The sequence below is a fragment of the Balaenoptera musculus genome, chromosome 1, assembly GCF_009873245.2.
Source record: "Balaenoptera musculus isolate JJ_BM4_2016_0621 chromosome 1, mBalMus1.pri.v3, whole genome shotgun sequence".
Lineage (NCBI taxonomy): Eukaryota > Metazoa > Chordata > Mammalia > Artiodactyla > Balaenopteridae > Balaenoptera > Balaenoptera musculus.
In genome coordinates this window covers 255,857-283,333 of record NC_045785.1, presented here as the reverse complement: position 1 = coordinate 283,333, position 27,477 = coordinate 255,857, and the positions used below count along the sequence as shown (strand labels likewise).

At 58.0% G+C, this 27,477-nt stretch overlaps 2 protein-coding genes across 8 annotated transcripts; one reads left to right on the top strand and one right to left on the bottom strand.

Moving 5' to 3' along the window:
• Nucleotides 1-21: 21 nt before the first annotated feature.
• Nucleotides 22-20,378, bottom strand: TTLL10 (tubulin tyrosine ligase like 10). Of its 4 annotated transcripts, XM_036826378.1 has the most exons (14): nt 20,310-20,378; nt 17,977-18,367; nt 17,417-17,497; nt 17,204-17,336; nt 16,970-17,088; nt 16,759-16,888; nt 15,973-16,044; nt 15,380-15,465; nt 14,859-15,030; nt 13,753-13,924; nt 13,096-13,236; nt 3,188-3,304; nt 2,745-2,838; nt 22-2,422 (listed from the first exon to the last, which is right to left on the bottom strand). In XM_036826378.1, exons 2-14 carry the CDS (start codon nt 18,317-18,319, stop codon nt 1,974-1,976), a joined length of 2,109 nt encoding a protein of 702 aa, XP_036682273.1. In that variant the 5' UTR covers nt 18,320-18,367; nt 20,310-20,378; the 3' UTR covers nt 22-1,973. The 4 variants fall into 4 exon arrangements, with proteins under 4 accessions (XP_036682273.1, XP_036682281.1, XP_036682288.1 ...); XM_036826386.1 differs by lacking the exon at nt 17,417-17,497; XM_036826393.1 differs by lacking the exon at nt 17,977-18,367 and having other exon boundaries at nt 20,310-20,375.
• On the top strand, nt 16,882-27,477 carry LOC118881461. Of its 4 annotated transcripts, XM_036826425.1 has the most exons (5): nt 20,867-20,936; nt 21,467-21,682; nt 23,650-23,748; nt 24,769-24,914; nt 26,527-27,477. In XM_036826425.1, exons 2-5 carry the CDS (start codon nt 21,480-21,482, stop codon nt 26,625-26,627), a joined length of 549 nt encoding a protein of 182 aa, XP_036682320.1. In that variant the 5' UTR covers nt 20,867-20,936; nt 21,467-21,479; the 3' UTR covers nt 26,628-27,477. The 4 variants fall into 4 exon arrangements, 2 of the variants coding, with proteins under 2 accessions (XP_036682320.1, XP_036682310.1); XR_005016537.1 differs by lacking the exons at nt 20,867-20,936; nt 26,527-27,477 and adding exons at nt 16,882-16,985; nt 20,318-20,422 and having other exon boundaries at nt 23,650-24,909; XR_005016536.1 differs by lacking the exon at nt 26,527-27,477 and adding an exon at nt 16,882-16,985 and having other exon boundaries at nt 20,318-20,936; nt 21,379-21,682; nt 23,650-24,909.

Genomic DNA, 27,477 nt, shown 5'->3' with positions numbered 1-27,477 from the left:
GCGCCCAAGAGCAGCAGACAGTCCAGGGCTTTGGGGGAGCCCGGGGACGGAGGCCCAGTCAGGATGTGCACTTCTTGGCCCATCACGGTCCCCGCGGGCCATTGCACCCACGCAGGGCCCAGGGGTGATGGAGGCGGCAGGGGCAGCTGCTCCCTGAGGGTCGGGTCGCCTCCGTAGACACCTCCTTGACCAGCAGGGGAACAGTCCCGCCGAGGCTGGAGGAGAGCTGGGAGGTCCTGGCGCAGCACTGCTGCCACCACGGGCCACATCATGAGCCACAGGACAGCGTGGGCAGAGGCCCCGTGGGCAGGATGTGAGGAGGGGGTGGGAGAGGCCTCAGAGATGAGACATGGGGTATAGAGGCCCCTCGGGCGAGTTAAGGGGGTGACCCCAAGGTGACCCCGAGGTGACGTGGCTGTGTAGTGTCCTGGATGCCAGCGAGGAAAGTGGTCCTGACCCCGAAGACACAGGCGTGGGTTTTACAAAGACCTGGGTGTGCTCTGCCCACCCAGGAGGCCACCTCTCCCTGATGGAGACGGGTCTTCGGGCACAGAGCTGGCCAGCAGGCTGCAGAGGACGCAGTGCTGAGCTTGACCCCCCATGGAGAGACCACCAGACGCACTGGGAGGGGACTCAGGGTTCCTGGACCCCAGTCACCCAGTGACAAGTGTGCTCCTGGCCTGGGGACCCCACACTCTGGGCCACAGCAGCAGGACGACGAGGGGGTGCAGTGGTGGTGGGAGGGTGGGCGGGCTGTGAGTGACAGGGCAGGTGAGTCCTGGCCTGGGCCCCTCACTGGCTCTGTGACTCTACCTCTCTGAGCCCCGCTTTCCGTCTGGCTCTTCTCTCCCTGGCTCCCTGGCTCCCTGGCTGCATACCTCCAGTGGGCTGGCCTGGGGCTCGGTGGTCAGTGCCCCCCGCCCTCTAGCGGTGCTGTGGCCGTTGCCTCCCTGGGAAAGGAGTAGGGGGGGCAGCGGGGGAGGACAGGTCGTTGCCCCTCAGGTCCCACCAGCACGCCAATGCAAGGCACAGCAGGGGTCCCGGCAGCCCCTCCCACCTTGGTAGAGCCCACTGAGGTAGTGAGCGAGGGTGGGCAGGGCAGGAGGAGGGCATGTGACTTGGTGGTGACCGTTTGGAGAGGTGAGGGCAGGGCACGTGAAAGGGAGTGCGGGAGGACGGTGTGACAGCTGGGGTGGGTGGGGAAGGCCGGGGTGAAGAGGGGATTATGGCTGCCCCAGGACGCTTGGTGGCGGGGGCGTGGACACATGAGAGGCCCTGAATCTCCTAGCGGTCTCGCGGCTGGGCACACAGGGCACACAGGGGCCTGCTGGCTCGGCACTTCCCTCAGGGCGCTGTCCTGCCACGACCATGCGCCCGTCACCCACAGCCTGGGTCCTCCCGGCCTCTGCAGGGCTCTGCCTGCCGTAGGGTCCGGGCGTCGCAGGTGGAGGAGAGCTCAGGGCGCTGGCGCTCGGAAGGCCCAGAAAGGAGCTGAGCCTGGGCAGGGCGGGGACCGCAGCTTGGAGGAACACGTTGGGTGTGAGGAAGCCTTCCTATGGGAATCGAGAGGGGTCCGTGAGGCTCTAGACCCTTGACTGGGGGACACTGGGCGCCTTTCCTGGGGACCACCGACCCAGGCAGTAGAGGTCAGGTGGGTTGTGAGATTGCAGGGCGGGTGGACGAGGGCCGTAGGTGATGGGGCCCAGGGACTGGAAGCAGCTCACGGTGGGCAGAGTCAGGGGCGCGGGGGGCCTCATCTCCCTTTCCTGCCGGGCAGACACCCCCATCCCTCTACCGTCGTGTCCTCCCAAGGACGAGCCCCAGCAGTGGAGTAGCAGCTCACGGGGTGCAGGGAGGCTGCCGGAGGGGGTCTCGGGGCCCGGTGTGCGGGGAACCCGCGGACCAGCTGCAGACGTCGCGTTTGTAACAAAGCAGCTTTTATAGGTCCCCGCGAGGGCGCCGGTGGCCGCCCGCTAGGAGCCGCGGTGGCCCGCGTTCTTGCGCTCCTCCTCCGCCGACCCCGGGGAAGGCTCCCGCGCCGGCTCCCCGCCGCCCACTCGCGGCCGCCCGCCGCCCGGGGCCTCGGGGTCCCCGCGCTGGGCGCCGTCGGGGCCGGGGGTCGGAGGCCGGGGGCGCCGCTGTGCGGAGGAGGGCCGCCCGGGCGCGCCGCTGGGGCCCCGGCGCGGCGCGGGCCTGCGCGCGCCCGGCCTGCCGGCGGCGCGGAGAGCGGGGGGCGCGGCGGGCGCGGCGTCGCAGGCGGGCCGGGGCGGCGGCGACGGCGGGCGGGGGACGCTGCGGGAGCCCCCCAGGCGCGGCCACAGGTCTGCCTCGCCGTTGTGCAGGAGCACGAAGCGGCGCTGGGACAGCAGCGGCAGCATCTTCTGGCTGCGCAGGCTCTTCTGGAAGGTCTCGAGTGCCAGGTCTGGGGAGGAGTTGGGGGTGAGCCCGGCTTGGGCGGGGGAGGCGTGGGGGGAAGGGAGGGGCGGGCACCCAGCCTCCCCGGCATCGCGTTCCCGGGGCTGGAGTTTACGGGGCGTGGGGGGGTGAGGGGTGGGACCGGGGTTGGGGTGAGGTGTGGGCGGGCATCGCCTTGGCTGGGAGGTGGGGGCATGAGCAGAGGGTGGGGTTGCCATGCAGCCTTTCGGGTGCTGGAGAGCTAGGTTTGTGGATGTCTGAACTTGGGGAGAGGGTGGGCAGGCAGAGGGGTCGGTTTGAGGGGCCTGGGGGCTGGGTAGCGGCCTCACCCAGGGTCTCCATGACCACGCCTGGAATCACCTCTCTCAGGACTTCACAGCTGGTGTGCAGGGCAGGGTTGGAGTTCATCTCCAGCAGCCACACCTGGGCCAACACTGCTCAGCATGCCTCCCCACCTACCACTTGGCCAGCAGGAGGCTGAGGCCCTGGTCCCCACTAAGCCAGGTGACCGGGCAGGTCACTTCTTTTCCATGGCCTCACTCCCCCATTTGCCCAAGGGGCTAAGACTCTGAGGGTCTGAGAGTCTGGCCTTGGGGGCTGCCCCAGCTGCAGGAAGAGCGAAGCCTTGTGGACACACCACCCCCAGGGCTAGGGAGGGTGCATAACTGCCTGCTCCAGGGGCCCGCCTGAGTGGTCAGGGTGTGCACAGAGGGCCCCTGCCTCCTGCACCTGCCTGCTGGGCCCCGCCCCCCCCGGGACGCCTCAGCAGCACCTTGAAGTTTTCATCGATCAAGAAGTCACAGCCAATGAGGTCAAAGTAGCCCAGCTTGCACTTGAGCTTGGATTTGACAGACAGGAAGCAGTGGGCCAGGATCTGCTGCATCCGCTTCTGTGGGTGGGGTGGGGGCGGGGGAAGGGGTGGAGACAGGATGTCACCTGTGGGCCCTGATTACGCCCTCCAGGCCTGGACAGCCACAGCCCCATCCCACCAGTGCCCGCACTTCCACATTCTCAGGGTCACAGGCTCCCAGGCAGAAACTCCTTCACGCTCATTTTACTCATTTCACAAACGTGTGGACCTCCTATTGCGCGGCAGATACTGGGGTCGAGAGTAGAGAGAGCTGACGAGGAGTCTCTGCCCTCGGGCAGCTCGCTCACAGGAGAGACAACAGCTGTGATGTGTAAGTCGTTACGCACTGAGCAGCTCGCTCACAGGAGAGACAACAGCTGTGATGTGTAAGTCGTTACGCACTGAGCAGCTCGCTCACAGGAGAGACAACAGCTGTGATGTGTAAATCGTTACGCACTGAGCAGCTCGCTCACAGGAGAGACAACAGTTGTGATGTGTAAATCGTTACGCACTGAGCAGCTCACTCATAGGAGAGACAACAGCTGTGATGTGTAAATCGTTACGCACTCTGCACAGCACATGAAGCCATACACGCTGATGGAGAAGATGAAGCAGGGTGAGCGGTGGGGGGTTCTGGGTGGTGTGGAAAGGGGTCTGATCTGGGCGGGCCAGAGAGTGAGCAATGGGTGAAGAGTGAAGGGGAGAGCTGTGGGGTGGCGTGGGGATGGGACACCTGGGTAGAGCAACGGCTGTAAGTGGGAGCACGCCCAAGGTGTTGGAGGAACAGAGTGCAGCTGCTGTGGCTCGAGCGAGCTAGGAGGGCAGCGGGAGATGAGACCAGAGTGGCACCAGTCACATCTCGGGGGCATGGGAAGCCCTTGCCTTTCACCCTGAGGTCAGAGCTGTTGGAGGGTGGAGCATAGGAGGGCATATCTGACCCGTGCCCTAATAGGGTCCTCTGGCTGCTATGCTGAGAGAGACTGAAGGGCCCCATTGCAAAGATCCAGGTGAGAAATGTGGGTGGCTTGTGTAAGCCGAGGTGGTGGGTTGGATGCTGGGTCTGTGTTGGGGTAGAGCCAACCTGGTTGATTGATGAAAGGATGGTGAGCTGTGAAAACAGGAATGAAGGGTTATCCCTAGGTGTTTGGTCTGAGACTCTGGAAGGATGGAGCCCCCATCAACGGAGAAGGAGAGGAAGCCCATGGAGTCTGAGACATCTGTGAGCTTACAGATGGGGTGTTGATAGGCCATGGTTCAAGTTCAGGGGAGAGGTCAGGGCCGGATGTTTCATGTGGAGTCTTGAGCACATAGATGGAATTTAAACTCAGGCGTTGTCTGATAAAGACAAAGAGTAGATAACAGTGGGTACAGCAGATAAAGAGTAGAGCCAGGCTGAGCCCTGGGCCTCCTGAGCAGCTGTGTGGAGCCGAGGGGCCAGCACAGGGGGCGGAGAGGGGGTGGACAAGGTCCTGGAAGCCGTGGGGAGTGAAGAGCTGTGTCCAAAGTTGGCTGACAGGTCAGGGAGAAGAGGGCTGGACTGACCCCTGGGTTTGACAGCATAGAGGTCACTCCAGCGAGCATTTCAGCGAAACAACAGGGAGAAGCTTTGCTGAGCAGGTTCAAGAGAGACAACATAAAAACAGCCCAAACTGGCCAAATTTGTCAGAATTAACCTTCTCAAAATGCTGGAAATTAACCAAAGGCATCCAGCAACCTGAAGAGTGTTTACTCAAGTAAAATCTTGAATCTTGGTAAGAACAGCAAGCTTTGTAGCATTTTAACTTGCCCTGGTTTTATCCCTGGCATCCCAGCTCAGTGCCTTGAAAAAATCCTGTGTTCTCGGTACTGGAGATAGCTTAATAGACCTGTCTGGCAAAGAATTGGAGGGGGCTTCCCTGGTGGCACAGCGGTTGAGAATCTGCCTGCCAATGCAGGGGACACGGGTTCAAGCCCTGGTCTGGGAAGATCCCACATGCTGCAGAGCAACTAGGCCCGTGAGCCACAACTACTGAGCCTGCGCGTCTGGAGCTTGTGCTCCGCAACAAGAGAGGCTGCGACAGTGAGAGGCCCGCGCACCGCGATGAAGAGTGGCCTCTGCTTGCCGCAATTAGAGAAAGCCCTCACACAGAAACGAAGACCCAACACAGCCAAAAATAAATATAAATTAAAAAAAAAAAAAAAAAGAATTGGAGTCATTTGTTGTGATGTGTCTGATGGTTCCATGGTAGACCTCACTTGAACTAAAGGAAAATACAAGAACAATGTCTTACCATATAGAGAATGCCAGTGAAGAGATAGAAATTATAAAAGGGAGCTGAATAGAAATTCTGGAGTTGAAAATTATAGGAACTGAAAGCAAAAATCACTACAGGGGTTCAACAGTCCATTGGAGTTGTTCAAAGATAGGTCAATTGAGATTATCCAGTCTAAGGAACAGAAAGTCAAAGGAATGAAGAAAAATAAAGCTACAGAGACCTGTGGGACGCCGTCAAGCAGACCAAAATGCATAAGGAGATCCAGAAAGAGAGCAGAGGAAGAGTCAGGAAGAATATCTAAAGAAATAATGGCAGTGGGACTTCTCAAATTTGATGAAAAGTAATCTACACGTTCAGGAAGGCCAGTGAGCTCCAAGTAGGATAAACTCAATAAGATCCATCACATCATAAGCAAACTTTCAAAAGACAAAGACAAACAGAGGATGTTGAAATCAGCAAAGAGAAGTGACTCATCATAAAGGCTCCTCGATAAGACCAACAACCAATTTCTCATTAAAAACCATGGAAATGTCCATCAACAGATGAATGGATAAAGAAGACGTGGCACATATATACAATGGAATATTACTCAGCCGTAAAAAGACATGAAATTGAGTTATTTGTAGTGAGGTGGATGGACCTACAGTCTGTCATACAGAGTGAAGTAAGTCGGAAAGAGAAAAACAAATACTGTATGCTAACGCATATATATGGAATCTAGAAAAAAAAAAGGTGGTTCTGAAGAAACTAAGGGCAGGACAGGAATAAAGACGCAGACATAGAGAATGGACTTGAGGACATGGGGTCAGGGGAAGGGGAAGCTGGGGTGAAGTGAGAGAGTGGCGTGGACATATATACACTACCAAATGTAAAACAGATAGCTAGTGGGAAGCAGCAGCATAGCACAGGCAGATCAGCTCAGTGCTTTGTGATGACCTAGATGGGTGGGAGGGAGGCTCAAGAGGGAGGGCATATGGGGATATATGTATGCATATGGCTGATTCACTATGTTGTACAACAGAAACTAACACAGCATTGTGAAACAATTATACTCCAATAAAGATTATTAAAAAACAAAACAAACAAAAAAAAACCCATGGAGCCCAGAAGGCAGTGGGATGACAAATTCAAAATGCTGAAAGGAAAAAAAAAAACTGTCAACCAAGAATTGTATATACAGCAAAATCATCCTTCAAAAATGAAAAAGAAATTAAGACAGTCCCAAATTTAAAAAACATAGATTAGGGCCTCCCTGGTGGCACAGTGGTTAAGAATCAGCCTGCCAACGCACGGGACATGGGTTTGAGCCCTGGTTCGGGGAGATCCCATATGCCACGGAGCAACTAAGCCCATGCGCCACAACAACTGAGCCTGTGCTCTAGAGCCCGTGAGCCACAACTACTAAGCCCGCGTGCCACAACTACTGAAGCCCGTGCACCTGGAGCCTGTGCTCTGCAACAAGAGAAGCCACCACAGTGAGAAGCCCACTCACTGCAACGAAGAGTAGCCCCCGCTTGCTGCCCGCATGCAGCAACGAAGACCCAACGCAGCCAAGATAAATAAATAAAATAAATTTATATTAAAAAAACCCATTATCATTAGTAGAACTTCCCTACAGTCCTTCAGGCTGAAATGAAAGGACGCTAGACAATAATTCAAATTCACATGAAGAAATCAAGAGCACCCATGAAGTAACTACACAGTTAAATGTAAAAGACAGTATACATTCATTTTTTGGTAATTCTTTTTTTTCCCTTCTATCTTATTTAAAAGACAATTGTGTAAAGCAATAATTATAAATCTATGTTGATGGACACACAATTTATAGAGTTGTAATTTGTGACAGTAACAGCATAAAGGGAGAGACAGAGCTATATAGGAACAATTAAAAAAATACTATTGAAATTAACTTAGTATTAATCCAAACTAGATCGTTATAAATTAAGATGTTAACGGTAATCCCAAGGGCAGCTACTAAGAGAATAACTCAAAAATATGTAGTAAAAGAAATGACACTAGAAATGGTACACTAGAAAATATTTAACACAAAAGGAGGCAGTAATGGAGGAATTGAGAAACAAAATGATATAAGACATATAGCCAAAGCAATCCTGAGAAAGAAAAACGGAGCTGGAGGAATCAGGCTCCTGGACTTCAGACTATACTACAAAGCTAAAGTAATCAAGACAGTATGGCACTGGCACAAAAACAGAAATATAGATCAATGGAACATGATAGAAAGCCCAGAGATAAACCCATGCACATATGGTCACCTTATCTTTGATAAAGGAGGCAAGAGAATACAATGGAGAAAAGACAGCCTCTTCAATTAGTGGTGCTGGGAAAACTGGACAGCTACATGCAAAAGAATGAAATTAGAACACTCCCGAACACCATACACAAAAATAAACTCAAAATGGATTAGAGACCTAAATGTAAGACTGGAAAGTCTTAGAGGAAAACATAGGAAGAACACTCTTTGACATAAACCACAGGAGGATCTTTTTTGATCCACCTCCTAGAGTAATGGAAACAAAAACAAAAATAAACAAATGGGACCTAATGAAATTTAAAAGCTTTTGCAAAGCAAAGGAAACTACAAATAAGACGAAAAGACAACCCTCAGAATGGGAGAAAATATTTGCAAACGAATTAACGGACAAAGGATTAATCTCCAAAATATATAAACAGCTCATGCAGCTCAATATTAAAAACACAAACAACCCAATCAAAAAATGGGCAGAAGACCTAAATAGACATTTCTCCAAAGAAGACATGCAGATGGCCAAGAAGCATATGAAAAGCTGCTCAACATCACTAATTATTAAAGAAACGCAAATCAAAACTACGAGGTATCGCCTCACACCAGTTAGAATGGGCATCATCAGAAAATCTACAAACAACAAATGCTGGAGAGGGTGTGAAGAAAAGGGAACCCTCTTGCACTGTTGGTGGGAATGTAAATTGATACAGCCACTATGGAGAACAGTATGGAGGTTCCTTAAAAAACTAAAAATAGAATTACCATATGACCCAGCAATCCCACTACTGGGCATATACCCAGAGAAAACCATAATTCAAAAAGACACATGCACCCCAATGCTCACTGCAACACTATTTACAATAGCCAGGTCATGGAAGCAACCTAAATGCCCATCAACAAACGAATGGATAAAGAAGATGTGGTACATATATACAATGGAATATTACTCAGCCATAAAAAGGAACGAAATTGGGTCATTTGTAGAGACGTGGATGGACCTAGAGACTGTCATACAGAGTGAAGTAAGTCAGAAAGAGAAAAACAAACATTGTATATTAACGCATATATGTGGAACCTAGAAAAATGGTACAGATGAACCAGTTTGCAGGGCAGAAATAGAGACACAGATATAGAGAACAAATGTATGGACACCAAGGGGGGAAAGTGGCGGGGGGTGGTGGTGGTGTGATGAACTGGGAGATTGGGATTGACATGTATACACTAATATGTATAAAATGGATAACTAATAAGAACCTGTTGTATAAAAAAATACATAAAGTAAAATTCAAAAATTCCCAAAAAAAGAGAAAACAAATAGCAAAATAGCAGATGTAAATCCTAACTTATCAGTAATTATATCAAATATAAATGAATTAAGCTTTCCAATTAAAAGATGGAGATTGTCAGGATGCATTCCCCTCCCCCTGTCAAGATGCATTCCCCTCCCCCCCATATGCTATCTATGAGACTCACTTTAGATTCAAAGACACAGATAGGTTGAAAGTAAAAGGATAAAAAAAAGATATATCAGGGCTTCCCTGGTGGCGCGGTGGTTAAGAATCCGCCTGCTAACGCAGGGGACACAGGCTCGAGCCCTGGTCTGGGAAGATCCCACAAGCCGCGGGGCAACTAAGCCCATGCGCCACAACTACTGAGCCTGAGCTCTAGAGCCCCTGAGCCACAACTACTGAGCCCGCATGCCATGACTACTGAAGCCCACGTGCCTAGAGCCCATGCTCTGCAACAAGAGAAGCCACTGCAATGAGAAGCCTGTGCACAGCAACGAAGAGTAGCCCCCGCTCGCTGCAACTAGAGAAAGCCCATGCACAGCAATGAAGACCGAACACAGCCAAAAATAAATAAATAAATAAATTTAAAAAAATATATATGTCAGGCAAACAGTAACCAAAAGAGAGCTAGAATGTCTATATTGATAGCAGATAAAATAGAGTTTAAGACAAAAATTGAGGCCATTAAGAAAAAAGAGAACATTTTCTAATAAGTCAAGAATATGTAATAATTATAAACATACATATACTTAACAACAGAGCCTAAAAATACATGAAGCAAAAACTGACAGAATTGAAAGGAGAAATAGACAATTCAGTAATAATAGTTGGAGACTTCAGTATCCCATTTTCAATGATAGAACAACTAGACAGAAGATCAACAAGTAAATAGAAGACTTGAACAACACTATAAACCAACTAGACCTAAAAGACATCTATAGAACACTCCACCCAACAGTAGAATACACATTCTTTTCAAGTGTGTGTGGAACATTTTTCAGGATAGACAATATGTTAGAACATAAAACAAGTTTCAATACTTTTTAAAGGGTTGAAATCATACAAAGTATGTTTTCTGACCACAATGGAATGAAATTAGAAATCAATAAGAGAAAGAAAATTAGAACATTCACAAATATGTGGAAATTAACACACTCTTAAGCAACAAATGAAAACAGAACACACAAAATCTTATGGGATGCAGTGAAAGCAGTGCTCCCAGGGAAATTTATGGCTGTAAACACCTACATTAAACAGGAAGAAAAATCTCAAATCAAATCAATAACCCAAACTTCAACCTTTAGAAACTAGAAGAAAAAAAAACGAAAAAAAAAACCAAACAAAAAACCCAAACCAAACCAAAACAAAACTAAACCCAAGGCAAGAAGAAGGAGGGAAATAATAAAGATTAGAGTGGATATTAATGGAATAGAGAATAGAAAGCAACAGAGAAAATCAATGAAACCAAACACTGGCTCTTTGAAAAGATCAACAAAACTGACAAACCTTTAGCTAAATTGACCAAGATAAAGGGGAGGAAAGACTCAAATTACTAAAATCAAGAAAGAAAGACCTTGGGGCTTCCCTGGTGGCGCAGTGCTTAAGAATCTGCCTGCCAATGCAGGGGACACAGGTTCGAGCCCTGGTCTGGGAAGATCCCACATGCCGTGGAGCAACTGGGCCCGTGAGCCACAACTACTGAGCCTGCGCGTCTGGAGCCTGTGCTCCGCAACAAGAGAGGCCGCGATAGTGAGAGGCCCGCGCACCGCGATGAAGAGTGGCCCCCGCTTGCCACAGCTAGAGAAAGCCCTCGCACAGAAACAAAGACACAACACAGCCATAAATAAATAAATTAATTAATTAAAAAAAAATCATCCCACCTTTATTTAAAAAAAAAAAAAGAAAGAAAGACCTTACATAGAGATGAAAATGATTATGAAAACGATTATAATTGTTCATAAAATACCATGAGTACCTGTATTCCAAACAAATTAGACAACTTAGGAGAAATGGAGAAATTCCTAGAAAGACAAACTAATAAGCCTGACCCAAGAAGGAATAGATAATCTGAATAACCTCTAACAAAGGCTGAGTTAGTAATAATAATAAAAATAACAATTCTTCCCACAAAGGAAAAGTTCACAATAAGGTAGCCTCACTGGTGAATTCTTCCAAATATTTAAAGAATTAACACTAACCCTTCACACACTCTCCAAAAATGGAAGAGAAGGGAATATGTCCAAAACCAGACAGACATACAAGCAAATAATGCTGTGGACCAATATTACTTATGAGGGTAGACACATAAATCTTCAACGAAGTACTAGCAAACCCAATCCAGCAGCATATTTAAAGGACAATATGCTATATCTGAGTGAGATTTATCCCGGAAATGCAAGAGTGATTCAACACATGATAATCAATTTATGTGATACAGCACATTAAGAGAATGAAGCTACAGCAACCAAAACAGTGTGGTGCTGGCTTAAGGATAGATATACACACCAATGAAATAGAATTGAGAGTCCAGAAATAAACACATACATATCTGGTCAATTGATTTTCAAAAATGCGCCAAGAACAGTCTCTCTGACAAATGGTCCTGGGACAACAGGATAGCCACATGCAAAAGGCTGAAGTTGGTCCCTTACCTCACACCATACACAATAATTAACTCAAAACGAGAAAACATAGATGTAAATCTTTACAACCTTGGATTTGGCAATGGATTCTTAGATATGACATCAAAGCATGAATAACCAAAGAAAAAAATCGATAAATTGGACTTCATAAAAATCTATGCAAAAAAGGACATTATGGGGAATTCCCTGGCGGTCCAGTGGTTAGGACTCTGCACTTCCACTGCAGGGGGTTCAATCCCTGGTCGGGGAACTAAGACCCCTCAAGGCGAGGGGCACGGCCAAAACAAAACAAAACAAAACAAATAAACAAAGGACATTATCAAGAAAGTGAAAAGAGAACTCACAGAATGGGGGAAAATATTTGCAAATCACACATCTGATAAGGGTCTAGCATTCAGAATATATAAAGAGCTCTACAGCCTAAGAAGGAAGAGTGAACAAAGGATCTAAACAGAAGTTTTTCTAAAGAAGATACAAAAATGGCCGACAAATACGTAAAAAGATGCTCAATATCATTATCATTAGGAAAATGCAAATCAACTCCACAATGAGATACCACTTTACACCCACTGGATGACTATTAAAAAAAGAAAAATACCAAGTGTTGGCAAGGATATAGAGAAATTGGAACCATCATACATTGCTGGTGGGAATGGGAAACCTTGCAGCCACTGTGGAACATGGTTTGGCAGTTCCTCAAAAAGTTCAACATGAGTTACCCTACGACCATGCAATTCCCTTCCTAGACCTATACCCAAGAGAACTGAAAATATCTGTTCATGTACGTGAATATTCATAGCAGCATTACTCATAATAGACAAAAAGTAAAAACAACCCAAACGTCTATCAACTGATGAATGTTTATCCAAGTAAATCGTGGTCCATTTACACAATGAAATAGTTTTCAGTCATAAAAAGAAACGAAGGGAATCTTGAAAATGTTACGCTTTCAGTGAAAGAAGCCAGGAAAACCCACATATTGTGTGATCCCATTGACATGAAATGTCCAGAACAGGGAAATGCATGGGGACAGGAAGTGGATTAGTGGTTGCCAGGGGCTGGCAAGGGCAGTGGGTACCGAGTTCCTTTCTGCGGAGGTGACAATGTTCTGGAATTAGAGAGTGGTGATCACCCTGCAACTCTGAGAATCCACTAAAAACCACTGAACTGTACTTTCACAGAGTGACTTTTGTGTCGTGTGAACGATCTGTTTCAGAAAGAGGGAGAGGAGAGGGTCCCTGGAACCCACCGCTGCGCGCACGCCCAACGGCAGCCCCGCCCAGGGACGGACGTGCCTGGGGCCCAGAGCCCCCAGCCCTCGGGCCCTCCGGTCCTGACCCCCGGCCCCTCCCAACGCCGGGTGGGCGGGGCGCGCACGCACCGTGAAGGTGGTGAAGACCCAGTCCCGGGGGAGGCGCTTGGCCTCGCGGAACTTGTCGTTGATGTAGCGGTTAAGGTGCTCCATGCTCCATACCGTGTCGTCCTTGAGCAGCAGGTACAAGGGGCTCTTCTTCTGCATGAACTGGGAGGCAGGGCAGAGCCTGGAGGCCCTGCCCCTACGGGGGGCCCCGACAAGAGCCTCACCCCGACGCGGCCACCAGAGACCCCACAGGGGTCCCGCTCCTCCGGGACGTCGAGCCCCTCCCCCAGCACCTCCTGCCCCTGAGAAGTACCCCCAGATCCTCCCGGAGGGCCGCCGCCCAGACACCTCCCATTGAGACCCTTCCCTGGAGACCTCTGCCCACAGCATCCCTGCACTGAGGTCCTCACGGAGGCCCTTGCCCTTGGCTCCCACCCCTGCTGGGCCTGATCCACACCCAGAGGGAGCTGAGCTGGGGGTCGCGGCCACGGCTCTCAGTCTTTCCACCAGGATGCCCAGCTGAGGCTGAAGACGAGAGGCAGTGCTGGCTGCAGGCGGGGGCAGCCCAGGCCACCTCGGGGTCTGGGCCATGTCTACAGCGGGATTCTTTTCCCATTCTTGAGCAGTGATTTTTGTCCAAGGCTGCAGGGAGGGCCCTCACCTGTGGGGGGCATTTACCTGGTTGGTTAAATGGCCACCGAGGTCGCTGGAATGGGGATCGTAAAGGCCGAGGGTGAGGCGAGCGTAGCCGTGGCCGAAGAAGACCATGTAGGGCATGGCACAGGCGATGAGCAGGTAGGAGCGCACGTCGAACTTCTTTCCGTCCAGCAGCAGTGGGTTCTGGATGTACCTGGGTAGGCGTGGTTAGCCTGGCCCGTGCCCCCACCTGGGCCTGCCAGTTCCTCAGCACCCCTGCCACCTGTCTCAGGTGTGAGCTGTGGGTCCCCTACCCTGGCTGGGTGCAGTGTCCACTGGTCAGGGGACATTTCCGAGCCTGAACACGTCAGGGAATTGGGAAGGAGGGCCTGGCCCCTAGAGCACAGCCCACTGGTGTGTGTCTGGGGCGCCCCAGGGCGCAGCCCTCGCTAGAAGCCTGGGAGGCAGAAGCAGACTGGGCCCTATGGGCTGGGAAGACTGCCTGGAGGAGGAGGGAGGGGTGACCTTGGGCCTTGAAGGGCAGGTGGCTTTGGAGAGGCAGGGAGGGGACATCCCAGTGGAGAGAGTTGTAGGTCTAGAGACCCAGCCGCTGGGAGCAGCTGCTTGGGGTGGCAGACAGCAGTTGCGGCAGGAGTGAGGTCCACATTGGCAGGTAGGGAAGTCCGAAGGGACATTTCTCAGGCTAGACTGTGCCCCCTGGTGTGAGGCTGAGGGTCTGGACCCCTCCCAGAGGCAGAGGGAGCAAGGCAGGGTGGTCAGCTCTGCCTGTGGGCCTGAAGGCTGCAGCTGGATGGGTGGGGGATGGGGGAGAAGCCGGGCTTCCTGCAGGTCAGAGGGCGCAGGACCCAGGCTGGGGCACAAGCTGACCAAGCCCTCCCTGCCCCACACCGTCCAGGAGCCTCCTGTGTGTGTGTGTGGGTGGGGGGAGGGTACATCCTCTGAGATCCTGACTGGATGTGAAAACCCCACCTCTTCTGGCTACACAGGGGCCCAGCTGGGGGCACCGCAGCCTTCCACCGCCAAGGACTCCTCTGTGGGCCTCGCGACGCCCACGAGCCTCACAGGCACCAGCGGGCCTGGGTCAGCCCCACCCGGCCAACGCCCCTCGGGGTGCCCATGCGCAAAACCTCTGCACGACCCGCGCCTGAGGCGCCCGGAAGGGCATCTTGCGGTAGGTGGGGTCGTCCTCGATGCTCTGGGTCTTGGCTTGGAGGGCGGCGACTTCCTCCTGGTTCCGGAGCAGAAAGATGCCTTTGCCCTGGTTGGAGGCGGTGGGCTTGCAGATCCACATCTGGGTTTCTGCGGAGAGAACTACCTGAGCCAGGGAGCCTGCCTCGCCCCGCCCATCCCTGCCAAAGCCCCGCCTTGGCCCCAACCACGCCCCTCCCAGCCCCACCCCGCCCTGACCACTCCCAGCCACGGCCCCGCCCCTGCAGGCTTCGGCCTCCACTAAGGTCCGGCCATGACCCTCCCCAGCATCGCCTCAGCACCAGCCCTGACCTCACCCACCCTGGCTCCACCCTTCCACTCCCTGACCACGCCCCACCACGGCCTCGCCAGGGCCTTGGCCCCGCCCTAATCACGCTCCCACCTTGGTCCAGCCCTGCACCGGTGTCCCCAGAGGGCCTGGCGTCCAGGGGCCTCTCACCATCAAAGAGGGTGAAGAAAGCCTCTCTCTCATCCCTGATGTCCAGACGGTAGGTCTCTGGGAAAAAGTCTTCCATTTTCAGGACCCTGGGGAAGCAGGGAGGTGGGGAAGACACTGGGAGGGTTGTCCCCCTCCCCCAGCTTGGCCAGCCATTCTAGGGGTCTGACCTGGGGTAGGCTGGAGGGAGAGTGTCTGCTAGGAAGCTGGGCTGGGCTCCAGGCACTCCTGCCCCCTTTGGTTTCCTCTGAAACACCCCCACGCCACCCCCCCACCCCCGGCCCCCAGCTCTTTCCTCTGCAGAACCTTTGCACCTTCTGTTCCCTGGCCAGAGGCACACTTTTCCGGCTCTGCACACCTGGCTTCTCTGCAGGCTGCCTCACCCACCGCCCAACCCCTCCCGCCTCCCTGCTCTTCCCCTGCTGCTCTAGGGCCTTCGGGAGTGGTCAGTTCAGAGCTGGGTCTCCAGGCCAGGACCGTGCCCAGCATGCAATGAGCGGTCGGCATGGATCCCCTGGCCTGGGATGCCCTTTACCCCCTTTCACCGACCACCAGGCCATCCTTCAGTTTAGGGCAGAATGACTGGGTGCATCTACCTCTGTGGCCCAAGGCGTCCTGGGCTGCTCCACATGAGCTCTTCTGGGGCGGGTGTCGTGTCCTTTCCAGATCTGTGCCCCAGGAGGACACAGGACCTGGCCTGAGTGGCTACTCAGTGTGTGGGGAATGGATGGGGGGCGTCGAGAGGTGGGGAGTGGGTGGGGGCTTGGCGGTAGACTGGTGGTGTGTGGATGGGTGGGGAGCGGATAAGTGGATTTTGGATGGAAGTAGGTGGATGGGCAAGTGGTCTGGTGGGCAGACGGATGCCTGGAGGGGATTGGCCCAGAACTGCTGACAGAATTGGGTGGTGTTGTGGATGACCAGGTAGCGGGTGGTTGCCTGCCTGGTGGGGGGTGGACGGGGGAGGCAGATGGTAGGTGGTTGTTTGCATGGGTGGGCGGATGTGTGAATGGCCGGGCCGTGAGTGGATGAGGAGTGGGCACATCGAGTGGGTCAGGCACGGCTCGGGGGGGGCGGGGGCGGGCCAAAGGGCAGGAATGGGTGTGCAGTGGACGGCAGTGGGTGTGGTAGGCAGTGGTGACTGAATGCAGGACACCAGTGGGCGGCTCTGTGGCGAGCGTGTGAGGACCGCTGGGGGCCGTGGGCTGGGTGGCTGGAATGGTGGCCGGTATTGGGGGTGGAGACAGATGGGTGAGACGCGGCTGGGTCAGTGGGAAGGCGGGTAGGCGGACGGACTTGGTGGAGGGCGGTCAGGAGCAGCGACTGACGCGTCCGGTGCGGGCTGCGCCGCCAGGGTGGGGGGCGGGGGGCCAGGGCATCCTCACTTGGCCTGCGCGCAGGGGGCCGGCTTGCTGGTCTTGCTGAGGACCCGCGCGTGCTCCCTCAGGGCGCTGAGAAGCCCGATCTTGGTGGTGAGGAGCTGGTTGTTGGGGAGCTGGTACAGCAGCTGCTCGCCTGGCGCGACAGAGCCCGGGCAGCGTGCGACCGCGCATGCGCGCGTGGAGGGCCGCCCGCTGAGCCCGGCCCCGCCCCTACCTTCCCGGAAGCTGCGGTAGGTGTCCCTGCACTTGACCTCGCACCACTTGAGCTTGTAGTCTTCCCGCCGGCTGTCCTGGATGCGCTGCCAGCCCTTGCTTTTGCAATAGGAGCTGATTCTGCAGGGGCGAGGGGCGGCGGTGACCTGGGGGCCGCGGGGCTGTGGGCCGCGGAGCGAGGCTGGGCCGGGGCCTGGGGGCGGTGGGGCTGGACCCAGCCTGAGGCCCCACTCACACTGAGGCCCCGTTGGTGCCTCCGATGTAGAAGAAGGGGCCCTGCCCGGTGCCGGGCGGCTGCTTCTCCCCCTCCAGCGGGTGCTTCTCCAGGAGGGCAGCCCGGGGCCTGGCGGTGTCAGCATCGTCCAGCTCTGCGGGCAGAGTGGGTGGTCAGAGGCTCTGGCCCAGCTGGTGGCTTTTCTGCCCCTTCCTGGGCCCTGCCCGAGCCCACCTGCATCTTGGTCCAGCTGGCTTAGCTCCTGTAGGAGCCCCTCCTCTCGGTGGCTCCCCATTGATCTCTCATGGGCCCAGCCTGTGAACGAGGTGGGGTCAGACAGGGGGCGTCCACTCAGAATCTGACCGGAGCCCCTGGGCAGTCCCCCCAGCCGTCTCGGCCCATCTCAGCCCAGTCTCAGGCCCAATCAGAGGGCCTCCTAGGAGAAAGGGGGCAGGGTCCCTCCTTACCAACGGCAGGGGCTTTGTGTGGGGCAGAGGCTGAGGTGTGAGGCTGGAGCTGGGGGCAGACATGACGCAGGGACATGCCCAGAGGGTGGGGGTCACAATGTCCATCATGACATCATGGGTGACCCACAGCAGTCAGGGGAGACCCCTCTCCGCCTGTTCAGACCCCGACTCTGCTGTCCCCTGCCCTACTCGGCTGGCCCAGATCCCACACCCGGCACATGGCCTCCTGCTGGCCCCTCTCCCAGGGCATGGCTGTGTGGTCCCCCCGTGAGAAGGCCTTCCTGGGGATGGGGTGCCAGTCCCTGGGGAGGCCCTGGCTGCATTCACCTGCTGCCCGGGGGCGGCTCCGCCGGACCCCTGCCATCCTTGACCGCTTGCCTCTCTTTGTGCCAACCTGGGTCCGAGGAGGCGGTCCCCAGCGGTGGAGGAAGTGGGTGCGGCTGCTGGGGCACTGGGGCGGGGGCATCTCTGGGAAGACGCGGCCCCCACCCCTCTGCGGGCCCTTCGGGCAGCCCGTGGTCCTAGCCCTTGAACTGGGCACACAGTCAGGCCCGCCCTGCCCGGGGAGGGGTGCCGCCCAGCGTCCTGGATTTGGGCTTCCTCTTGTGGGTGGCTCCCGTCTCTGTGGTGACTGTCGGGCCTGCAGGGACTGTCCATCTGGCGTCGGCATCTCTGCGCTTGGCCTCCCTGCCGGCCGTAGGGAGGGCTGCTGTCAGGCCTGTGGGGTTGGGGGGGGGCGGCGGCCCTGAGCAGGCCCCTCCCAGAGTCAGGGCGGGGCCGTGAGGAGGCCCTGCCTCAAGGATGATGCCTCCCTAGGGCTCCTTTCCTGTGTGGCTAACTCGGGAACATTTTAGGGAATTTTAGCCATTCCTTGACAGGTCCTTCCCAGTTTGGGGGCTGCTTGGGAGGCTAGGATTTTCCGAAAGATTGAAGAAACACAAGCAGTGGAAAGGCCAGTACCCTGGGAGCTGGCAGGCAGAGAGGGACTCCTGCATCTGCATACCAGGAGCTGGCAGAGTGCTCTCCAAAGAGGACAGTCGCTTTGCAAACAAACCAGCTGGTCACCCAAGAGATGCTGACCAAGACCTTTGTCCCCACTTAGAACAGAAGAGGGTAAACTGAGAACAGCTGTCAACACGGTTACAGGGCCTGGGTGCGGGGCCAGGTGCGGGGAGGGTCTCACCCCCCTGCCAAGGGTGGGCCGAGCCACGAGGAAGACCTGGAGCCTCCTCCCCAGCCCTGCCCCACCCAGAACGGGAGGGCGCCTCTGTGGCGGCTGGACCCCGCCCAGCATGACTGCGGGGATGGGGGCCTGCTGAGCACAGGAGGGTGCGCGTGTGCGCGTGCGCGTGGGTCGCCACGTTGCCTGGGAGGCCCGCACCTTGCTGGGGATGGGGGCCCCCGAGGAGGATGACGGTCAGTACTCTCCCTCAGCACTCCCACGTGAGTGGCTACTGAGTCAACAGACATCTGACGGAGGCCCCCAGGTGTGAGCGACAGGTCGACACCCAGAGACAGAGAGACAGGGCCCTGCGAGGAGGGGGCGGGGGGTGGGGGTGGTGGCGGAGCCCGAGGCAGAGGACGCAGCCCTGGGAATACCCTGGGGCAGGACCAAGAGTCCTCACCCGAGAAGAGGGCTGGACGGTTAGAACAAAGGGACAGACAAGGTGGACGAGCTCATGGAAATACGCAGTACAGCCTTGTGAGAAGTTCAAGGCATGGAAGTGTGCTGGAAAGGAAAATATAAAGAAGGAACGGCACCCAGCGGGAGCCTGGAGACATCTCAGAGCCGCAGGCAAGGCTCCTGTGACCCGCCCAGCATGGTGGGAGGTCTCTCGACCCCCCCTCAGGGAATTCCGGAGATGAGCCGGACCTGGGAAAGGAAGCTGGGGCTGTGGTGTGGATCAGCTCTGTGCCTCGGTTTCCCCACCTGCAGAGTGGGCTGGGAGTACCACAGTTGCCTGGTCACCCATGTTGGAGGAGGGCCTGTGTGACGACGGTGAGGCCGGAGAGGGCCAGGCTGGTGCCGAGCAGGGCGGTGACCCGCCTGCAAGGGGCGTTACTGGGGGTTACAGTGTGAATGTGGGGGGTGGGAGGGAGCCCCTGGCACCCACAGCCCAGCGAAGTGTAACTTCTGCGGGGTAACCCGGACCCGGCAGCGGGCGCTCCGGGAAACAGGAGCCGGGAGGTGGGCGTGGAGTTGCCGGGTTTCAGAACAAGCCTTGTAAGCCTGTGCCTCTGTTTGCCTCGTCTTAACTCTGTATATCTTATTACTTCCACGAAGAATTAAACAGGCCATGAATTACCATTTCTTGTCATTCAAGTTAACAAAAATTAAGAAAAAGAATCTGTACCCTGGGCGTGCACGCGTGTGGTGAACGTGGTGCCGGGACGTGGTGGCCTGCGGGGCTGCGGGTGGGGTCAGGGGTCAGAGCCTTGGCCGAGCAATCGCCTTTCTCAGAGTCTCTCTGAAGGACTAATTCTAAATAGAAAGCTTTGTGCTGAAAGGTGTTCCCGAGCCGTTATCTATGGTGGTGAAGCTCGGGTTGCAGTGGCCCTGCCCGGGGGTAGGGGGGTGACGGCACCAGGACCTCCGTGAGGACTGCAGGGAGGAGTCCGTGGAAACAACTTTGTAATGAATTTTTAAATAAACTTTTTACCTGGTCAGGTAAAAAGACTGGCGGGAAATGGCGCTCCGGTGTGATGAACGGAAGACCCTCGAGAACCTGAAGGAAACATCCAAGAAAACGAGATGACGCCCGTGTCCTGCCAGGTCCTTCCTCCAAATACACGTTTGGTGACGTGGGGTGCTAAGGAGGTGCTGACTTTGCTCGTCGGGCTGGTGCCTTCTGGCCAGAGCTGAGCTGTCTGGGGGGACGTGGGTCCCCGCAGACTTTAGGAGGCCGTCCCTTCTGGGGGTCGGTCCTGGGAGACAGACCTGGTCCTGAGCAAAGGTGCTGGTCCTGAGGGGCCGCCACCCCCGGAGGCCTGCCCTGCTCAGCCCGGCCTGGGGGTCTCTGCCCAGCCAGGCACCCCTCCGCTCCCCTCCTTCGCCTCCCTCACGCTCCTGGGCAGAGTCCCGAGAGGACCCACAGGGCTCCTGGGGCCGAGGGGCTGGGCGGGGCAAGGGACGGCAGGCCCCAGCCCTCATGGCCAGCCAGGACCCCCGCTGGTGGCCCGCCTGCCCCTCTTACCTGCCTGACAAGGTGGTGTGAGCCCTGTGCCAGGGAAACAACAGTGGTGACCAGGCAACTGTCTCCTAGCAACCATGACCCAGTGGCCCAGAGGTGAGCAGGTGGATGGGGAGGGGCAGGAGGCCAGGCACCAGGGGGAGCGGGGAGGGGGAGCGACCAAGGCTGGAGGAGGGGTGTCGTGGGCACAGCCCCCACCTGGGCCCTCTGTCCTCCCGGGACATTCCTGAGCCTTCTCAGGATCCCCAAATCTGTGCCAGGACCCCAGACCTGACCCATTATGTTTTTGTGCTCAGTGTGCTTTACCTGCGTTATTTCATCTCCCCTTACCACGGCCTCTTTACAGAACAGAAAGTGGGCGCTCAGCAAACCCATGCCTCCCCAAGGGGTTGAGAGGGGCTCACACCCAGGTCTGGGAGGCCAGGGCCTGTGGGAGGGCCGCTGGCTGCCCTGCACAGCCCCCTGCCTCTGTCCTCCAGAGCCTTGCATGGGTCACCAGGGTGTCTCTCCTTAGGGAGCCTTCACTTGCTTCTTGTAGGGTGGATAGTGGCCCCCGTGCCATGTGTGTCCACGTCCTAAGGCCCAGAAAGTGCAGTGTGACCTTACTTGGAAAAATCGTCTAGCAGATGTGATTATCTGATGGGCCCTAAATCCAGCGACCAGTGGCCTCGGGAGAGGGAGGGAGAGCGGAGGAGACACAGAGGCGAGAAGCCAGCTGAAGATGTGGCAGCAGCCGGAGGGACGCGGCCACAAGCTCCCGGACGCCTGGAGCTCCAGAGGCTGGGAGAGGCAGGAAGGACCCGCCCCAGAGCCTCCGGAGGGAGCAGGTGGCCTCCAGAACCGTGAGAGAATACATTTCCGTTGTTTCAAGCCACCGAGTTTGTGTAATTTGCTGTGGCCACCCCAGAAAATTAATGCACCCCTTAAGCGCCCCCTCACTTTGAGGGTCCCGGGTGGCATTCCCCACTGTGGGGAGGCCTCCCTGACCCCGCTCAGAGGCTGACGCACTCCCAGCTGTGTGCCTGCCTGCGCCAGGTGTTGGGGGCCTGCAGGGCTCCGTTCTGCTGGCCTGTGGTCTGACACCCCTTTGCCCGAGGGTAGCTGTCGGTTAGTCTGGAGGGGCGGAGAGCTCCTCCAGCCAAGTCCTGGACTGAGGGGCAGCCTGACCTCAGGAGCTGGTGGCCCCCTGCCTGGGCCTGCTGGGGGCAGCACCCGGGGGCGGGCAGTGGGGCGCCTGGTCACCTGCAGGCCACTTGTCTTCCCCTCGGCTGGAGCACAGACTTTCAGAACCCCCAGGTCGTCCTCCCCCGGAGCCCGTGCCCCACTCCCCATCCCTTCTAGAGGCCCAGACCCCTAGGAGCTGGGCCAGCCCACCACCCTGCTGCCCTATGACTCCCCATGGGTTCTGGGGAGGCGGCCCCCTGCCCACGTGGTGACAGCGAGAGCTCAAACTCAAAAACTGCCTGATAGCCCAAAAAACTGGTGTGGGTGCCAGGCCGGGGGCAGCCTTTCCCACGACGGCCTGGGACTGGGCCATCAGTCGCATCTACAGCCCCAAGCAAGGCAGCCAATCATTAACCGGCCAGCCCCGCAGGGCGGATGCCTCTCCCCGGGTGCCACAGGGCTTGGCTGGGCTTGGCCCGAGAGTGCCTGGAGGCAGGAGGGGCGGTCCAGCCCCGCTGGGTAAAGGCCCAGCACCCCTCCTGCAGCTGTGGTGCGGGTCAGCTCAGGCCCTGGCTCAGGCAGGCTCAGGCCCTGGCTCCCCACGGGGAGTTGGTGCCTTTGCCAGGGCTGGACCAGGAAGCCCTCCTCACCGGCCCCCGTGCGGCCTCCGGGCCCCTCTGCTGGGCTCCTGCATGGTTCCCGCTTGGCCACCTGCTCAGAGAGACGTTCCTGGGCTGCCCTCACCCCACGCCACCCTGCTGCCACCTCTACTGCCCTGGCTTCTGCAGCACCGGCAGCCCCTGCAGCTGACTCGTCCTGCGGAGCCCCCTTGCTGCCTGTGACTCCCTCTCAGGGACATCCCTCCCCCCCCACCCCCACCCCCAGTGTCTGGAACTGCACCGGCTCCCAGAGGGCGCTCAGGAGGGAGGGAAGGCAGGGAGGAGGGAGGAGGGAGCGGGCAGGGGCTGCCAGGCCTTCTGCCCAGCGTGCGTGGGTGACAGCCTGGCCTGGCACCTGGAGAGTCCCCCGACCGCCCGAGCCCCGAGTCGGGCCTGTGGGGACCCAGAGGAAGGAAGAAGAGGGGTCTCACCTGTGGGCTCTCCAAACCTAGCACCCTCCAGCGTCCTGGTGCCACCTGGGGTTGGGGAGAGGGCATCCTGGGGCATCTCTTGGGGCACTGCCAGCCACGGGCACCCTTCCACGGCCTGGGCTGGGGGTTTAGGGGGCCGGGGCTGCTTCTGTCCTGTCCTCCTTACCCACCCCCCCTGCCTGGTATGGGTGGGGGGTGGCAAGGGATGACGGCACCTTCCTGGAGAGGCTCCTGGGAGGCTCCAGGGGTGCGGCTGCCTGCGTCCCAGTGGCAGTGCCAGCAGCACGGGGGCTGCACCAACGGCTCGCCAGCCTTCAGCGTGGGGCCCACCGCCCGTGGAGCCCTCCCCCCACTATTACACCAACAGTCTGTTGTGTCTGCAACAGAAATCCCCCGTGGGGCGTCACAGGGCTCCCCCAGTCAGGGACACGGGGGCTGGGTGGTCAGGCGTGGCCTGTGCCCTGGGGGCACACGAGGGCTTGCGCCTGGGCAGGAGTGTACAGCTGGCTCAGGCCCACTGCTGGGACCCACGGACCCCGGCCTCCCCTCCACCAGGCATCCGGTGAGCAGCCCCTCCTCCGGTGGCGATCAGGCCATGGACGGACGGCATTACCAGACAGTATTAGACAGAAGGACCAGATCTAACCGTGTCTGGTAAGACACCCATCGGCAGGCTTTGGTGCAGGCAGTCTCATCGGCGGCCCTTCTGGGAGGGCCTGCGGCTTCCCCTACCCCCTGTCCCGCCGCACCGCGAGGAAGTGGGAGGGTTCAGCGGCAAGACCCCCAGAGCCTCCTAGTCTGTGGAGCGGCCCCAGAGCCCTGGTGGCCTGGCCCAGGGCTGCTCCGAGGAGGGCTTTCCTGCAGACCCCGTCTGGGCAGCAGCCCAAACACGTGTTTGTGGGCGCAGCTGGGGAGCAGTCTGGCTTCCCTGCTCTTGATCCCGGGTCAAGGTGGCTGCGGCACCCTCGCAGCTTTCTGAACGGCCCTCGGCCGGTTAATGAGTAACAGCCGGGCCAGGGGCAGACCCTCCTCCTGTGGGAGAGCCACCGGGGCCCAGGGCAGAAGGGTCACCCCTGTGCCTACGCCGGCAGGTCTGGGGGCTGGTGTCCTGGCTTCAGATCAAAAAGACAAAACAAAAGATCATCCCGGCCTTGATGGTTTGGGACAACGTTCCCAGTCTCGCCTACGACACTGCGGGGGCTGGGGGCGGGGAGAGCAGCACGGAACGTCCACTGCTCCAGGCACCCGGACACACCCTTGTCCCCCGCGTCCCCAGTGGACCGAGGGAGTGAGAGAGGTGACCGCCCACGGCCCCAGCTGACTGGGACCTCTCAGGGCAGGGCCACCTCCCAGCGGTGAGTGCTTCTCTGTGCGGCTGCTGACAGGCCGCCGGCCACTCTGTGGGCAGAAGCCCAGGCCCAGCCACAGCAGATGCGCAGGAGCCTGAAGGCTGGCGGCCCATCTCAGGCCCTAGCATCCCGAGTCCCTTGGGGGGCACCGAGGGCCCCGATGTGGCAGAACCGGCCCCGCAGCGGTCGGCAGAGGCCTCCCTGGTTGGGCCGGGCTGCAGAGCTGAGACAGGCCGTCTGCCCGTCCCCCAGCTGGCCCGGGGCTCGGCCCAGCTCTGGAGTCCAGGAGCTCAGGACCGCGTGTCTTCGGGCCACTTCCCAGCAGGTGGTGGGTCACCTTTGAACATCGTTACCAGACAGTGTTAGAGTCGAGCCGAGAAATCCAGCACTGTCCAGTAAGATGCCCACAGAGGCCCCGGTACGCCTCGGCCCGAGGACGCGGGACAGACGTGAGCGCCCCACAGCCCGCAGGCAGGGCCCAGGTGCAGGCAGGGAGGCCCGCGCGCTGCTCCCTGTTTTCCCAGAGCCAAGGGCACCTGGGGCCGCGGACCCGGGACCAAGGCCGGAGGTGTTGCTGGCCTGTGAAGTGGCCCACCCACCCGGGCCCAGGCCTTTGTTGCCGCTCCGCTTGGCCCACACCTGCCAGGTGTGGTGGCAGCACCTGCTTGGGCGCCATGCAGGGCCCGGAACCCGAGCATCCTAATCCCGGATCACTGGGGGCGGGGCACCCGGTGCAGCTGCAGGAAGCCTTTGATTCTGGAGGCTGAGAAGGGGCGCAGACACGTCCGGGCCTGGGGAAGGGGCCTGCCCGAAGTCAGCTTTCTGCCTTAGAGCCCCACCCGGAAGCCACTGGGACAGGACAGGGTGGGGAGCTGACTGAGGGTGTCAGGGGCTGTGGCTGGCATGGGGCCTGCGTGGGGAGAGGTCGGGGCCCGGGGCCAGGCTGGGGGAGGGCGGCCCCGTCGCTGCGAGCAGGGCCCCACCGTCATCATTACCAGGCAGTATTAGAGACCAGGCACCATCCAATGCTGCCCAGTAAGATGGCGATGGCCGCCCCGAATTGGGTCTGGGGGCCGCCCGTCTGGGGTGAAGAGGGGACTCGATGGAGGGGCGCCCAGCAGCCTGAGGTGGAGCCATGGCGTCTTAGGGCACTGAGGTGGGGAGGGACCCGGAATGGCCGGGGCTGGAGCAAGTGTGTGCCCTGAGGCCACAGTGCCAGGCAGGCCCCATCTGTGGGGGGTCAGCCCCGGGGGGAGGCGGGGCTGCAGCGCCTAGAAGCCCCCGGAGGCCAGGACCACAGGGTGACCCCTGCCCAGCCAGCCCTGGCCAGCCCAGTGGGGCCACCAGCTCCGGGCATGGGGTGGGCGCCTGTGGGGGGGCAGGGTGTCCTGCCCACAGGAGGCCAGGGCCCAAGGGCGGGAGCAGAGCGGGACCCTCCCTCTGAGCCGACCCAGGGACAGGCCCAGCCCCGGGGTCCTGGGTGAGCACGAGCGTGTATGAGGCTCTGTCTCTCGGGTGCAGCCCCAGCACAGTCTCCAGTGCCCACCGCCCCGCCCTTGGCAGGAGCGTGGACGAGCGTCGGGACCAGAAAGGAGGATGGCTCCCAAGGCCCCGCCCTCCTCAGCCCCCCACCCAGCAAGCAGGATGGTGTTCCCGGGGCCCAGAGCCCCCACCTCTCACCGAGCAGCCTGTCACCAGCGCCCCACTGTTGCGTGGCCCTGGGGTTCTGGCTGCTGCTGGCTGTGAGGTCCAGGGGCGGGCGAGGTGGTGCTGGGCCTGCAGGAGGGGTGCAAGAGAGGTAGCCCGGTCCAGACTGCGCCTGGCGGTCACTGTGGCTTGTGTGCCCACTGGTCTGAGGTCCAGCCCCAGAGCAGGTGGGACAGCAGCCCCCAAAGGCAGAATACAGGGCAACAACCCCCAGGTGCCTGCGGCGGCCAAGCCAATCTCGCAGGCACCCCCAGGACAGGTGGAGCCCTGCCCTGCTCAGGGTCCACACCTGGGGCCCCTGCAGGGAGCTGACAGACCCCCGGCACCCTGCCCTGGGGGACTGAGGGGTCCCGTCCTCTCTCCTGTCCCCATGCAGGTGGCACGCAGGCCTGGAGAGCTGGCCAGAGCAGCTTCTCAAGTTTTCCGGCAACTTCCACCCACAGAGGCTGCAGGGGGAGGGCCTGGGCCCTGTGCTGATGCCCCCCACCCGAGGCTGCCAGACTGACCACGACAAAGACTGCGTCCACCCAGCCCCGGGCCTCAGCCAGGTCCACCCGGTTCTCTGGCTTCATGCTCGGGAACAGGCGACATTTCTCACAGGGCCTGACCTGACTTAGGCCTGGCCTTGGGGGACACACACGGGGTGTGGGCTTCATAGGTGCCCGGACCCTCCAGGCGGCCACGTCCAGGCTCAGAGAGTGGTGCCCATGGCCGGGATCCAGGCCTTTGCCCCTCCGGCCCCTCCTGGCTCAACCTTGCCTTTCAGTGTCCATCCTTCAGACCCGTAAAGTGAATTCACTTTTTTCTGAGCTAAGTGAAACCATTTAGACTTCACTTTCAGAGCTGAGTTCAATTTCAGCTCCACTCCTGGCTGCCAGGCTACAGGGTTGGGACAGGGGCCCAGCATCCCTCCTTGCAGACAGCCCACCGTGCCAGGTGGCCTCCCCTGCCTGGCCTCCAGCGCCCTCGGCTGCTCACGGCCAGCCCTACTTGGGGAGCACCGAGGGCCCGGGAGACCCCACAGGCCCCGGCCAGCCTGGCTGCAAGCCAGATGGATAGGCCAGTCCCGCTCTCCGCTGCCCACCAGCGTATCGGCTGCTATGTTCTCCCCTAGGAGGCAGAGACCGGGGGCTGGTGGGCAGCAGAGTGCTCCTTCTTAAGCCCCAGGACAGAATCCCACTCTCCTCCTGAACCCAGAACCCGTAAATACACAAGGAAAGACCACGGCCCAGCCTGGGCCCCAGCACAGCTCACGTGTGGGTCAAGGGCCTGGACTGCCGTGTGCCTGGCTTGGGGCAGTCAGGCGAGTCTTACTGGCTGAAATGAA